Here is a 14,976-nt window from a genome sequence, read left to right on the forward strand (position 1 = left end):
GCACTGTGCGATCTGGGTGACTTTTGAAGTAGGTTGATTGCTGCATTGGCTGCCCACTGTACAGTGAAGTTGGTGCTGGTTTCGGCCGGGCTACACCGTAGGTGAATTTCTCTGTGTGACACTGGCCGAGTTCCAACGGTGATTCTTTCTCTTTTCAGTGGTGCTAACCTCCTGGCCGTGAATGCTGATGGGAACATGCCTTACGATCTGTGTGAGGATGATGTCACCTTGGACTACATCGAGAACGCAATGGCCCAGCAGGGTATGAAATATATTTATTTTCTGAAGAGTAACGCTGGCTCTTGCTGGGGTACGGTCGCATCATGCCTCACCCAAGTGACCTTCATGCATAAATCTAGTCAGTAAGTCACACCGTGGCTCAGTGGTCGCGACCTCACCTCTGACTCAGAAGGTCGTGGGTTCGAGTCCCACTCCAGAGACTTGAGCACGTAAGCTGGGAGAGCGCTGCACTGTCGGAGGGTCAGTACTGAGGGAGCGCTGGACTGTCGGAGGGTCAGTACTGAGGGAGCGCTGCGCTGTTGGAGGGTCAGTACTGAGGGAGCGCCGCACTGTCGGAGGGTCAGTACTGAGGGAGTGCTGCACTGTCGGAGGGTCAGTACTGAGGGAGTGCTGCACTGTCAGAGGGTCAGTACTGAGGGAGTGCTGCACTGTCAGAGGGTCAGTACTGAGGGAGCGCCGCGCTGTCAGAGGGTCAGTACTGAGGGAGCGCTGCACTGTCGGAGGGTCAGTACTGAGGGAGCGCCGCGCTGTCAGAGGGTCAGTACTGAGGGAGCGCTGCACTGTCAGAGGGTCAGTACTGAGGGAGCGCCGCACTGTCCGAGGGTCAGTACTGAGGGAGCGCTGCACTGTCAGAGGGTCAGTACTGAGGGAGTGCTGCACTGTCAGAGGGTCAGTACTGAGGGAGCGCTGCACTGTCGGAGGGTCAGTACTGAGGGAGCGCCGCGCTGTCAGAGGGTCAGTACTGAGGGAGTGCTGCACTGTCAGAGGGTCAGTACTGAGGGAGTGCTGCACTGTCGGAGGGTCAGTACTGAGGGAGTGCTGCACTGTCGGAGGGTCAGTACTGAGGGAGCGCTGCACTGTCGGAGGGTCAGTACTGAGGGAGTGCTGCACTGTCGGAGGGTCAGTACTGAGGGAGTGCTGCACTGTCAGAGGGTCAGTACTGAGGGAGCGCTGCACTGTCGGAGGGTCAGTACTGAGGGAGTGCTGCACTGTCGGAGGTGCCATCTGCCTGTTCAAGTGGTTGTAAAGTATCCCATTCCTCCCTCAACCACCAAAAAAACTGATTGCTGTTAGTGGGATCTTGCTTGTGCTAAATAGCTGCAGTGTTTGCCCATAAAACAGCAGTGACTGCACTTCAAAGTAATTGGCTGTCAAGTGCTTTGGGATCTCTGTGAGATGTGATGTATAAATTAACTTTCTTTCTATCTTCTGAATTTATTCCAGCCTGGTGTCCCTCCCACTCACCCCTTTTTTAAATCTGTGTGCCAAGGGCAGCATCTTTTTTCTCACAACCACGTTCTTCTCTTTCTCCCCCATTCTCTCTCAAAATCTTTGGTTTCTTCTGGGCTACATTTCCACAGTCACCCACCACCCTTGTGTACCACACCCAAGTGCGGGCATCCTGAGCAAGCTGTGTCCTGTCCAGTCCCACGCACCCTCCAAGTGGATGCTAATCAGGCACAGTCCGCGTGTCGAAACTGGGATAACGTGGAACAGACCGGGTACAGAGTCTGGGATAACTCGGAACAGACCGGGTACAGAGTCTGGGATAACTCGGAACAGACCGGGTACAGAGTCTGGGATAACGTGGAACAGACCGGGTACAGAGTCTGGGATAACGTGGAACAGACCGGGTACAGAGTCTGGGATAACGTGGAACAGACCGGGTACAGAGTCTGGGATAACGTGGAACAGACCGGGTACAGAGTCTGGGATAACGTGGAACAGACCGGGTACAGAGTCTGGGATAACTCGGAACAGACCGGGTACAGAGTCTGGGATAACTCGGAACAGACCGGGTACAGAGTCTGGGATAACGTGGAACAGACCGGGTACAGAGTCTGGGATAACGTGGAACAGACCGGGTACAGAGTCTGGGATAACTCGGAACAGACCGGGTACAGAGTCTGGGATAACTCGGAACAGACCGGGTACAGAGTCTGGGATAACGTGGAACAGACCGGGTACAGAGTCTGGGATAACGTGGAACAGACCGGGTACAGAGTCTGGGATAACGTGGAACAGACCGGGTACAGAGTCTGGGATAACTCGGAACAGACCGGGTACAGAGTCTGGGATAACACAGAACAGACCGGGTACAGAGTCTGGGATAACGTGGAACAGACCGGGTACAGAGTCTGGGATAACTCGGAACAGACCGGGTACAGAGTCTGGGATAACGTGGAACAGACCGGGTACAGAGTCTGGGATAACTCGGAACAGACCGGGTACAGAGTCTGGGATAACGTGGAACAGACCGGGTACAGAGTCTGGGATACCGTGGAACAGACCGGGTACAGAGTCTGGGATACCGTGGAACAGACCGGGTACAGAGTCTGGGATACCGTGGAACAGACCGGGTACAGAGTCTGGGATACCGTGGAACAGACCGGGTACAGAGTCTGGGATAACGTGGAACAGACCGGGTACAGAGTCTGGGATAACTCGGAACAGACCGGGTACAGAGTCTGGGATAACTCGGAACAGACCGGGTACAGAGTCTGGGATAACTCGGAACAGACCGGGTACAGAGTCTGGGATAACGTGGAACAGACCGGGTACTGAGTCTGGGATAACGTGGAACAGACCGGGTACAGAGTCTGGGATAACGTGGAACAGACCGGGTACAGAGTCTGGGATAACGTGGAACAGACCGGGTACAGAGTCTGGGATAACGTGGAACAGACCGGGTACAGAGTCTGGGATAACGTGGAACAGACCGGGTACAGAGTCTGGGATAACGTGGAACAGACCGGGTACAGAGTCTGGGATAACTCGGAACAGACCGGGTACAGAATCTGGGATAACTCTGAACAGACCGGGTACAGAGTCTGGGATAACTCGGAACAGACCGGGTACAGAGTCTGGGATAACTCGGAACAGACCGGGTACAGAATCTGGGATAACGTGGAACAGACCGGGTACAGAATCTGGGATACCTCGGAACAGACCGGGTACAGAATCTGGGATAACTCGGAACAGACCGGGTACAGAATCTGGGATAACTCGGAACAGACCGGGTACAGAATCTGGGATAACTCGGAACAGACCGGGTACAGAATTTGGGATAACTCGGAACAGACCGGGTACAGAATCTGGGATAACTCGGAACAGACTGGGTACAGAATCTGGGATAACTCGGAACAGACCGAGTACTGAATTTGGGATAACTCGGAACAGACCGGGTACAGAATCTGGGATAACTCGGAACAGACCGGGTACAGAATCTGGGATAACTCGGAACAGACCGGGTACAGAATTTGGGATAACTCAGAACAGACCAGGTACTGAATCTGGGATAACTCGGAACAGACCGGGTACTGAATCTGGGATAACTCGGAACAGACCGGGTACTGAATCTGGGATAACTCGGAACAGACCGGGTACAGAATTTGGGATAACTCGGAACAGACCGGGTACAGAATCTGGGATAACTCGGAACAGACCGGGTACTGAATTTGGGATAACTTGGAACAGACTGGGTACAGAATCTGGGATAACACAGAACAGACCGGGTACAGAAATTGGGATAACGTGGAACAGACCGGGTACTGAATTTGGGATAACTTGGAACAGACTGGGTACAGAATCTGGGATAACTCAGAACAGACCGGGTACAGAATCTGGGATAACTCGGAACAGACCGGGTACAGAATTTGGGATAACTCGGAACAGACTGGGTACATAATCTGGGATAACTCAGAACAGACCGGGTACTGAATCTGGGATAACTCGTAACAGACTGGGTACTGAATCTGGGATAACTCGGAACAGACCGGGTACAGAATTTGGGATAACTCGGAACAGACCGGGTACAGAATCTGGGATAACTCGGAACAGACTGGGTACAGAATCTGGGATAACTCGGAACAGACCGGGTACTGAATTTGGGATAACTTGGAACAGACTGGGTACAGAATCTGGGATAACACAGAACAGACCGGGTACAGAATTTGGGATAACGTGGAACAGACCGGGTACTGAATTTGGGATAACTCGGAACAGACCGGGTACAGAATCTGGGAAAACTCGGAACAGACCGGGTACAGAATCTGGGATAACTCGGAACAGACCGGGTACAGAATCTGGGATAACTCGGAACAGACCGGGTACAGAATCTGGGATAACTCGGAACAGACCGGGTACAGAATCTGGGATAACTCGGAACAGACCGGGTACAGAATCTGGGATAACTCGGAACAGACCGGGTACAGAATCTGGGATAACTCGGAACAGACCGGGTACTGAATCTGGTACAGCTGATCACATCCGGGCTGTGAAACCTGGCATCCTCTGATCGGTGCGGCCTGGTTTCTACTGAGTTTAACCAACTGGCCCATTGAGGGAGCACACTATAATAATGCTCAGCCAGCTCGATCTCTTCCTCGCAGGTATTTTGCTCGTTATTTTTGTAAACTTGCCTTAAATATTTTTTATTCCTTTCAGGTATCACTCAGGAAAAAATTGACGAATCGCGAGCGGCCACAGAGAGGCGGTTGATTGAAGACATCCGAAGGCTGGTGGAGACCGACTCGGGCCTGAATGGCCAGGACGACCTGGGCACCTGCCTGGTATGGCCCTGTTGTCTCTGCTCTCACATAATGCGCACATAAACTCTCCTGAAGTTTCTTCCCCTTTTCTCCAGCACCTGTGACCCTTGCCTTCCCCCGTCAAATGTGCGGGTTCTTTCCAGGATTCAGTCCCAGCCTCAGCAGCCCCCTAGTACCGAGGCAACCTGGCCATTCATTCTCGCGATGTGGGCATCGCTGTCAAGGCTGCAATTATTTCCCATCCCTTGCTACCTTGAGAAGGTGGTGGTGAGCCGCCTTCTTGAGCTGCTGCAGTCAGTGTGGTGAAGGTTCTCCCACAGTGCTGTCAGGTAGGGAGTTAGTGTTATTCTTTGTAGCAGTTTGATACAACGGAGTAACTTGCTCGGCCACTTCAGAGGGCAATTAAGAGTCAGTTAGTATGGGACTGGAGTCACTTATAGGCCCAGACCGGGAAGGATGGCAGGTTTCCTTCCCTAGAGGGACATTAGTGAACCAGTTGAGTTTTTAAGACTATCAGACAGCTTCATGGTCATTTTTCCTGGTCTTATTTAAACTTAATTCAAATTCTCAAACTGCCATGGTGGGATTTGAACTCCCATTCTCTGAATAATTAGTCCGGACCTCTGGATTACTAGTCCAGTATCATAACTACTATCCTGCCGTACCCATTATATCTGTGTGAGCCTAAGTGGGCTGTTCAACTGCCAGGGCCGTCACTGCCACACTCCATCCTGTCCTTGTCCAACGTCTGTACGCCCGCACTTCCCAGCCCAGCAGTGCCGAGGCCAGTTGAGGCGTCTAAACTGCTACGGCATCTGAGATCACAGACTGGAAATCAGACCTGCATGATCCATGGGAAAGAGTTTTTAATTTCATAAGCGTGGCCATTCATTGTTATCTGCCCAGTCGAAAATGACAACGCCATCTGCATTCGTATAACGTAGAAAAAAAATCCTACGGCATTGCACAGGGAAGGGGATGAGGAGACAAAGGAGATGTTGGGAGGGACGATCAAAAGCTTGATGTGAGAGGTGGGTTTTTAAGGAGGGTCTTAAAGGAGTCGTGGGGATGGAAAGGTGGAAGGGTATAGGGAAGGAATTCCAGAGCATGGGGCCTAGGCAGCTGGAGGAATGGCCACCAGTGGTGGGATAAAGGGAGAGGGATTCACAGTCAGGGGGACGGAGAGTTCAGGCAGGGGATTGCAGTTTTGGAAATGGGTGGCCTGAGGCCGTGGAGCTATTTAAACACAAGGGCAAGAACTTTAAACTTGAGTGGGGTACTGGCGGCCTATGCAGGTCAGCGAGGGTGGGCGTGATGGGCGAGCAGCACTTGGTATAAGATGGGACACGGGGAGCAGAGTTTTGATGGGAGGCCAGGTGGCAAGCAAGGCAAGCTCCAATAAAGTCTCTCAATATTGTGGGCAGCGCATAGCAACAGTTCACTTTGTCGTAGGACGGTGTGATATGGGTTCCCAACTGCATCTCCCCAGGCACCGAGCTCCAGATCTCTAGTGGGCCACAGGACAGGAGGAGAGTACTTAGAAAAGTGGGAGGACTTTTCAGGGGCAAGTGCTGAGGAAAATCTCACTCTTCAAATTTGGCCACTTTGCATTGAGTTTCTGAGTCCATGTCATCGATATAAATTAGAAAGAGTAGTGGTGTCAGCTCTGAGTCCTGGGGAGCCCCACTCAGTACCTCACCATCCCAACACAATCCCAACTCTGAGTCCTGGGGAGCCCCACTCAGTACCTCCCCATCCCGACAAAACCCCAACTCTGAGCCCTGAGGAGCCCCACTCAGTACCTCCCCATCCCGACAAAACCCCAACTCTGAGCCCTGAGGAGCCCCACTCAGTACCTCCCCATCCCGACACAATCCCAACTCTGAGCCCTGGGGCCCCCCACTCAGTACCTCACAATCCCGACACAATCCCAACTCTGAGCCCTGGGGCCCCCCACTCAGTACCTCACCATCCCAACACAATCCCAACTCTGAGCCCTGGGGAGCCCCACTCAGTACCTCCCCATCCCGACAAAACCCCAACTCTGAGCCCTGGGGCCCCCCACTCAGTACCTCACAATCCCGACACAATCCCAACTCTGAGCCCTGGGGCCCCCCACTCAGTACCTCACCATCCCGACACAATCCCAACTCTGAGCCCTGGGGCCCCCCACTCAGTACTTCACCATCCCAACACAATCCCAACTCTGAGCCCTGGGGCCCCCCACTCAGTACCTCCCCATTCGGACAAAACCCCAACTCTGAGCCCTGGGGAGCCCCACTCAGTACCTCCCCATCCCAACAGAGCTCTAAGGATAATGAAAAGCAAGCAGAGATGTGTTTGCTTTTAACACAAAGCTATACGTTTCCTTTTAAAAGGTGTGTGGGGCCGCTCTGATGGCTCGTAGAGTAAATTTGCTGTGTACAGATGGACCAGGGAGGTCATGGAGTCTTTTATTATTCTGGTCAATTTTCACCGCCACTATTTTCTCCTCTCGCCTCACTTCAGCCTACTGACGCCGTAGGAAATTAGTTAGTCATGAATCTGTATTATCATAGAATGACATAAAAGGGAATCCAAACGTCTTCTATAGACACATAAACAGTAAACGGGTAGTAAGAGGAGGGGTAGGACCGATCAGGGACCAAAAAGGAGATCTTCTCATGGAAGCAGAGGGCATGGCTGAGGTATGAAATGAGTACTTTGCATCTGTCTTTACCAAGGAAGAAGCTGCTGTCAGAGTAACAGTAAAAGAAGAGGTAGTTGAGATACTGGATGGGCTAAAAATTGATAAAGAGGAGGTACTAGAAAGTCTAGCTGTACTTAAAGTAGATAAGTCACCCTGTCCAGATGGGATGCATCCTAGGTTGCTGGGGGAAGTAAGGGTGGAAATTGCGGAGGTATTGGCCATAATCTTCCAAACATCCTTAGATACAGGGGTGGTGCCAGAGGACTGGAGAATTGCAAATGTTACACCCTTGTTCAAAAAAAGGTGTAAGGATAAACCCAGCAACTATAGGCCAGTCAGTTTAACCTCAGTGGTGGGGAAACTTTTGGAAATGATAATCCGGGACAGAATTAGCAGTCACCTGGACAAGTGTGGATTAATTAGGGAAAGCCAGCATGGATTTGTTAAAGGCAAATCGTGTTTAACCAACTTGATAGAGTTTTTTGATGAGGTAACAGAGAGGGTAGATGAGGGCAATGCAGTTGACATGGTGTATGTGGACTTCCAAAAGGTATTTGATAAAGTGCCGCATAATAGGCTTGTCATCAAAGTTGAAGTCCGTGGAATAAAAGGGGGCAGTGGCAGCATTGATACGAAATTGGCTAAATGACAGGAAACAGAGAGTAGTGGTGAACGGTTGTTTTTTGGACCAGAGGGAGGTATACATTGGTGTTCCCCAGGGGTCAGTGCTGGGACCACTGCTTTTCTTGATATATATTAATGACTTGGACTTGGGTGTACAGGGCACAATTTCCAAATTTGCAGATGACACAAAACTTGGCAGTGTAGTGAACAGTGAGGAGAATAGTGATAGACTTCAAGAGGATATGGACAGGCTGGTGGAATGGGCGGCACGTGGCAGATGAAATTTAACTCAGAGAAGTGCGAAGTGATACATTTTGGTAGGAAGAATGAGGAGAGGCAATATAAATCAGAGGGCACAATTCTAAAAGTGGTGCAGTAACAGAGAGATCTGGGGGTGTATGTACGCAAATCGTTGAAGGTGGCAGGGCAGGTTGAGAATGCGGTTAAGAAAGCATACGGGATCCTGGGCTTTACAAATAGAGGCATAGAGTACAAAAGCAAGGAGGTTGTGATGAACCTTTATAAAACACTGGTTCAGCCACAACTGGAGTATTATGTCCAGTTCTGGGCACTGCACTTTAGGAAGGATGTGAAGGCCTTAGAGAGGGTGCAGAGGAGGTTTACTAGAATGATTCCAGGGATGAGGGACTTCAGTTACGTGGATAGATTGGAGAAGCTGGGGTTGTTCTCCTTGGAACAGAGATGGTTGCGAGGTATTCAAAATCATGAAGGGTCTAGACAGAGTAGATAGAGAGAAACTGTTCCCATTGGCAGAAGGGTCAAGAACCAGAGGACACAGATTTAAGGTGATTGGCAAAAGAACCAAAGGTGACATGAGGAAAAACTTTTTTACACAGCGAGTTGTTATGATCTGGAATGCACTGCCCGAGGGGGTGGTGGAGGCAGATTCAATCATGGCCTTCAAAAGGGAATTGGATAAGTACTTGAAGGGAAAAAATTTGCAGGGCTGCATCGAAACGGCAGGGGGGGGCGTTGGGACTAGCTGGATTGCTCTTGCAGAGAGCCGGCACAGACTCGACGGGCCGAATGGTCTCCTTCCATGCTGTAACCATTCTATGACACGGCACAGAAGAAGGCCATTCGGCACCTTGTGCCTGTGCTGGCTCTTTGAAAGAGCTATCCAATTAGTCCCATTCCCCTGCCCCAGCATTAGGGCAGAAGCACAGGCTAGGGTCTCTTGCCCAAATAAGAGTTTTATATACTAACGCACGGAGTATAAGAAATAAAATTGAGTGAATTAGTGGCTCAAATACAGCTTGGAGGGTATAACATGGTGACCATTACTGAGGCAATGCTGCAAGCTAATCATGATTGGGAGTTAAATATTCCAGGTTATATGGAACATAGGAACAGGAGTAGGCCATTCAGCCCCTCGAGCCTGCTCCACCACTTAATAAGATCATGGCTGATCTGTGATCTAACTCCATATACCTGCCTTTGGCCCATATCCCTTAATACCTTTGGTTGCCAAAAAGCTATCTATCTCACATTTAAAATGAGCAATTGAGCTAGCATGAACTGCCGTTTGTGGAAGAGAGTTCTAAACTTTGTGTGTAGAAGTATTTTCTAATCTCACTCCTGAAAGGTCTGGCTCTAATTTTTAGACTGTGCTCCCTACTCCTAGAATCCCCAACCAGCGGAAATAATTTCTCTCTATCCAAGCTATCTGTTCCCCTTAATATCTTATAAACTTCTTAACCTTCTAGACTCTAGAGAATACAACCCCAATTTGTGTAATCTCTCCTCGTAACTTAACCCTTGAAGTCCGGGTATCATTCTAGTAAACCTACGCTGCACTCCCTCCAAGGCCAATATGTCCTTCCGAAGGTGCGGTGCCCAGAACTGCTCACAGTACTCCAGGTGCGGTCTAACCAGGGTTTTGTATAGCTGCAGCATAACTTCTGCCCCCTTGTACTCCAGTCTTCTGGATGCAAAGGCCAGCATTCCATTAGCCTTATTGATTATTTTCTGCACCTGTTCATGACACTCGAGGGCAATTAGGGATGGGCAATAAATGCTGGCCTCGTCAGCGACGCCCACATCCCATGAACAAATAAAAAAAAAACTTCAATGATCAATGTACCTGAACCCCAAAGTCCCTTTGGACATCCACTGTTTTTAACTTTTTACCATTTAGAAAGTACCCTGTTCTATCCTTTTTCGGTCCAAAGTGGATGACCTCACATTTGTCTACATTGAATTCCATTTGCCACAGTTTTGCCCATTCACCTGATCTATCAATATCCGTTTGTAATTTTACGTTTTCACCTACACTGCTTACAATGTCACCAATCTTTGTGTCATTGGCAAACTTAGATATGAGACTTTCTATGCCTTCATCTAAGTCGTTAATAAATATTGTGAATAATTGAGGCCCCAAGACAGATCCCTGCGGAACTCCACTAGTCACATCCTGCCAATGTGAGTACCTTCCCATTATCCCTACTCTCTGTCGCCTTTCACTCAGTCAACTTCCTAACCAAGTCCGTACTTTTCCCTCGATTCCATGGGCTTCAATCTTAGCTGACAGTCTCTTATGTGGGACTTTATCAAATGCCTTCTGGAAGTCCATATAAATAACATCCATTGACATTCCCCTGTCCACTACTTTAGTCACCTCTTCAAAAAACTCAATCAGGTTTGTCAGGCACGACCTACCTTTCACAAATCCATGCTGGCTCTCTCTGATTAACTGAAAATTCTCGAGGTGTTCAGTCACCCTATCCTTAATTATAGACTCCAGCATTTTCCCCACAACAGATGTTAGGCTAACTGGTCTATAATTCCCTGGTTTCCCTCTCTCTCCTTTCTTAAAAAGCAGAGTGACATGTGCAATTTTCCAATCTAGAGGGACAGTTCCTGAATCTAGAGAACTTTGAAAGATTATAGTTAGGGCATCCGCAATGTGCTCACCTACTTCCTTTAAAACCCTGGGATGGAAACCATCTGGTCCTGGGGATTTGTCACTCTTTAGTGCTATTATTTTCTTCATTACTGTTGCTTTACTTATGTTAATTTTATCAAGTCCCTGTCCTCAATTCAATATTAGTTTTCTTGGGATTTCCAACATGCTATCCTCTTTTTCTACTGTAAATACTGACGCAAAGTAATTATTCAACATGTCCGCCATTTCCCCATTGTCAATGACAATATCCCCACTTTCAGTTTTTAAGGGGCCAACACTGCTCCTGACCACCCTCTTTTTTCTAATATAACTATAAAAGTTCTTCGAATTGGTTTTGATATCCCTTCCAAGTTTCTTTTCATACTCTCTTTTTGTAGCTCTTACTATCTGTTTTGTGACCCTTTGTTGATCTTTGTATCTTTCCCATTCGCCAGGATCTGTGTCATTTTTTGCCTTTTCGTATGCCCTTTCCTTATGTCTTATACTGTCTCTTACCTCTTTAGTTGTCCATGGCTGTTTTTTTTGGCAAGTAGAGTTCTTGCCCCTCGGGTATAAACCGATTCTGTATCACGTTAAATGTTTCTTTAAACATTGCCCACTGATCATCAGTCCCAATCCTGACCATCCTGCAGCCATGTCTCAGTAATAGCTATCATGTCATACCCTCCAATTTGAATTTGAACCTGTAGTTCATTTAATTTATTCCTTATACTCTGTGCATTTGTATATAGAACTCTTAGTTGGGCCACAGACCCTAGCCTGTCCTTCAGCTTTGATGCTGGGTTAATCGCTTTACACCTTCTAGTTTTCACTTTATCTGTAGTGCCTAAAGTACACTCTCTTTCTGCTACTGTACGCTTTTCCCTTTCACTTGGTCTTGAACAACTATTTGTATTGTAAATTTCCCCCGGGTCCTACCCTCTCTTGCTGCTCTCAACTTTACTCTCTTCTGACTCCCCGCTCAGGTTCCCATCCCCCTGCCTCTCTAGTTTAAACCCTCCCCAACAGCAGTAGCAAACCCCCCTGCGAGGATATTAGTCCCAGATCTGTTGAGGTGCAACCCGTCCCGCTTGTACAGGTCCTCACCTTCCCCAGAATCGGTCCCAATTCCTCAGGAATCTAAATCCCTCCCTCCTGCACCAACCCTCCAGCCATGCATTCACCCTGTCTATTCTCCTGTTCCTATATTCACTAGCACGTGGCACTGGGAGTAATCCTGAGATTACTACCCTTGAGGTCCTACTTTTTAACTTATTTCCTAACTCCTTATATTCTGCCTGCAGGACCTCATCCCTCTTTTTACCTATGTCGTTGGTACCGATATGTACCATGACCTCTGGCTGTTCACCCTCCCCCTTCAGAATGTCCTGTAGCCGCTCAGTGACATCCATGACCCTGGCACCAGGGAGGCAACATACTATCCTGGAATCGCGTTTGCGGCCGCAGAAACGCCTGTCTGTTCCCCTAACTATAGAATCCCCTATCACAATTGCTCTCTCGACCTTTCTCCTCCCCCTCCTGTACAGCTGAGCCACCCATAGTGCTCTGGTCTTGGCTCTGGCTGCACTCCCCAGAGGAACCCTCTCCCCCACCAGTACCCAGAACTGAATACTGGTTGGAGAGTGAGATGCCCTCAGGGGACTCCTGCGCTACCTGCCTGGTCGTCCTTGTCTGTCTGGCGGTCGCCCAGTCCCTCTCTGCCTGCACTCTCTTAATCTGCGGGGTGACCACCTCCTGAAACGTGCTATGCATGAAACTCTCAGCCTCGCGGATGCACTTCACTGACGCCAGCTGCTGCTCGAGCTCCACCAGCTGACGACACTTCCTGCACATGTGGTTGTCCAGGACACGGGAAGCGTCCTGGAGTTCCCACATGGCACAGGTCGTGCATTCCACGGGTCTGAGCTGCCCTGCCATGCCTTAATTTATTAGATTAACTTAAACCAAGCAAAAATAAATTAAGCCTTAAATACGGTCTTTGGAAAGGATAGGGAAACTGGAAGAGGAGATGGGGTAGCCTTATTGATTAAAGGTAAGACCACAACATTAGTGAGGGAGCATATAGCTAAGGGAAAGCAATCAGCAGAGACTCTCTGGTCAGAATTGAGGAATAAGAGAGGATTTAAAACTGTAATGGGAGTTGTCTGCAGGCCTCCTGATAGCAGCAATGAAGTTGCAGAATGTATTAATTCAGACATTAGAGAGGCTTGTAGCAAAAGCAGAGTTGTTTTAATGGGAGACTTTAATTTCCACATAGACTGGGAAGAGCAGAGTAGCTCAAATCAGAAAGGTGAATTTCTTGAGTGCTTTCAAGATAGTTTTCTGGAGCAATATGTTCTAGAACCAACAAGAGGGTAGGCCATACTAGATTTAGTAATGAGTAATGAGCCAGACTTGGTTAATAATTAACAGTAAGGGAACATGTATCTAACAATGATCATAATATGATCGAATTCAGTGTTAGGTTTGAAAAGGAGGAACTTAACAAAGTTACTAAGATTCTAGATTTTGGAACAGCTAACTTTAACGGGATGAGACAGAGACTGACGACAGCAAAACTGATCAAAACTGTTGTCGGATTTGTTACCTCTCGACTCGACTATTCCAATGCTCTCCTGGCCGGCCTCCCATCTTCCACCCTCCATAAACTTGAGCTCATCCAAAACTTTGCTGCCCATATCCTAACTTGCACCAAGTCCCGTTTACCCCTTACCCCGCTGTGCTCGCTGACCTACATTGGCTCCCGTTCCGGGAACGCCTCGATTTTAAAATTCTCACCCTTGTTTTCAAAGCCTTCCATGGCCTCGCCCCTCCCTACAACCTTCTCCAGCCCTACAACCCTCCGAGATCTCTGCACTCCCCCAATTCTGGCCTCTTGTGCATCCCCGATTTTAATCGCTCCACCATTGGCGGCCGTGCCTTCAGCTGCCTGGGCCCTAAGCTCTGGAATTCCCTCCCTAAACCTCTCCGCCTCTCTCTCCTTTAAGACGCTCCTTAAATCCTACCTCTTTGACCAAGCTTTTGGTCACCTGTCCTAATATCTCCTTATGTGGCTCGGTGTCAAAATTTGTTTGAAAATCGCTCCTGTGAAGCACCTTGGGACGTTTTACTATGTTAAAGGCGGGATATAAATAGGAGATGTTATTGTTGTAAAACAATGGGAGGTGCTCAAAAAATAATTTAGATTAATACAGGACCGTTATATACCCCTAAGGGGCAAGAGCTCTACTTACCATGGTCGACAAAAGAGGTAACATAAAACTAAAGGAAAGAGCATACAAAAGTGCAAAGAATAGTGTAAATCCAGGGGAACTGGGAGAGATTTAAATAACAGCAAAGGAAGACAAAAAAGATAGTCAGAGCTACAAAAAGGGAATAGGAAAAGAAACTTACGAGGGATATCAAGATTAACACAAAAGGTTTTTACAATTGTATTAGAAGAAAAAGGGTAGTCAGGGGTAATTTGGCCCTTTTAAAAACAGGTGTGGGTAATACTGCAGATGAAAATAAGGAAATGGCAGACTTGTTAAATAATTACTTTGTGTCCGTGTTCACAGTAGAGGAAGAGGATAATATACCTGACATTCCAGGGAAACTAATAATGAATCAAGGACTGGAACTCACTAAAGTTAAAGTAAGCAAGAAAACAGTATTAGAAAAAACAATGGCACTAAAGACTGACCAATCCCAGGACCTGACGGTTTCCACCCCAGGGTTTTAAAGGCAGTAGGTGAGGAAATTGCAGATGCTTTAGCCATAATCTTCCAAAGCTTTCTCGATTCAGGAATTGTCCCTTTAGATTGGAAAATTGCATTATTGTATTATTTAAGAAAGGTGAGAGAGAAACCAGGGAATATATAGACCTGTTAGTCTAACATCTGTTGTGGGGAAGTTATTGGAATCTATAATTAAGGACAGCGTGACTGAGCACTTAGAGAATTTTGAGC

General features: G+C 48.3%; 2 protein-coding genes across 4 annotated transcripts in view; both read left to right on the forward strand.

Annotated features, from left to right (window-relative positions):
• The window catches only part of ppp1r16a (protein phosphatase 1, regulatory subunit 16A), a 187,082-nt gene that overhangs the window by 121,404 nt on the left and 50,702 nt on the right, over positions 1-14,976 (forward strand). For both annotated transcript variants that reach the window (XM_067969143.1, XM_067969133.1), the window contains 2 exons: positions 159-262; positions 4,687-4,811. In XM_067969143.1, coding sequence (XP_067825244.1) covers positions 159-262; positions 4,687-4,811 — 229 coding nt within the window. The remainder of the gene's footprint in view (positions 1-158; positions 263-4,686; positions 4,812-14,976) is intronic.
• Positions 1-14,976, forward strand: part of LOC137300050 (fucolectin-1-like) — a 433,112-nt gene that overhangs the window by 75,373 nt on the left and 342,763 nt on the right. Inside the window, exon 1 of one of the 2 annotated variants that reach the window (XM_067969155.1) lies at positions 12,788-12,791. The exons of the other annotated variant lie outside the window; for it this stretch is intronic. The gene's annotated coding sequence lies outside the window, so the exon portion shown is untranslated. Of the gene's footprint in view, positions 1-12,787; positions 12,792-14,976 lie in introns of those variants that run through there. 2 annotated transcript variants of the gene reach the window in all.

The sequence above is a fragment of the Heptranchias perlo genome, chromosome 2 (genome assembly GCF_035084215.1).
Source record: "Heptranchias perlo isolate sHepPer1 chromosome 2, sHepPer1.hap1, whole genome shotgun sequence".
NCBI lineage: Eukaryota > Metazoa > Chordata > Chondrichthyes > Hexanchiformes > Hexanchidae > Heptranchias > Heptranchias perlo.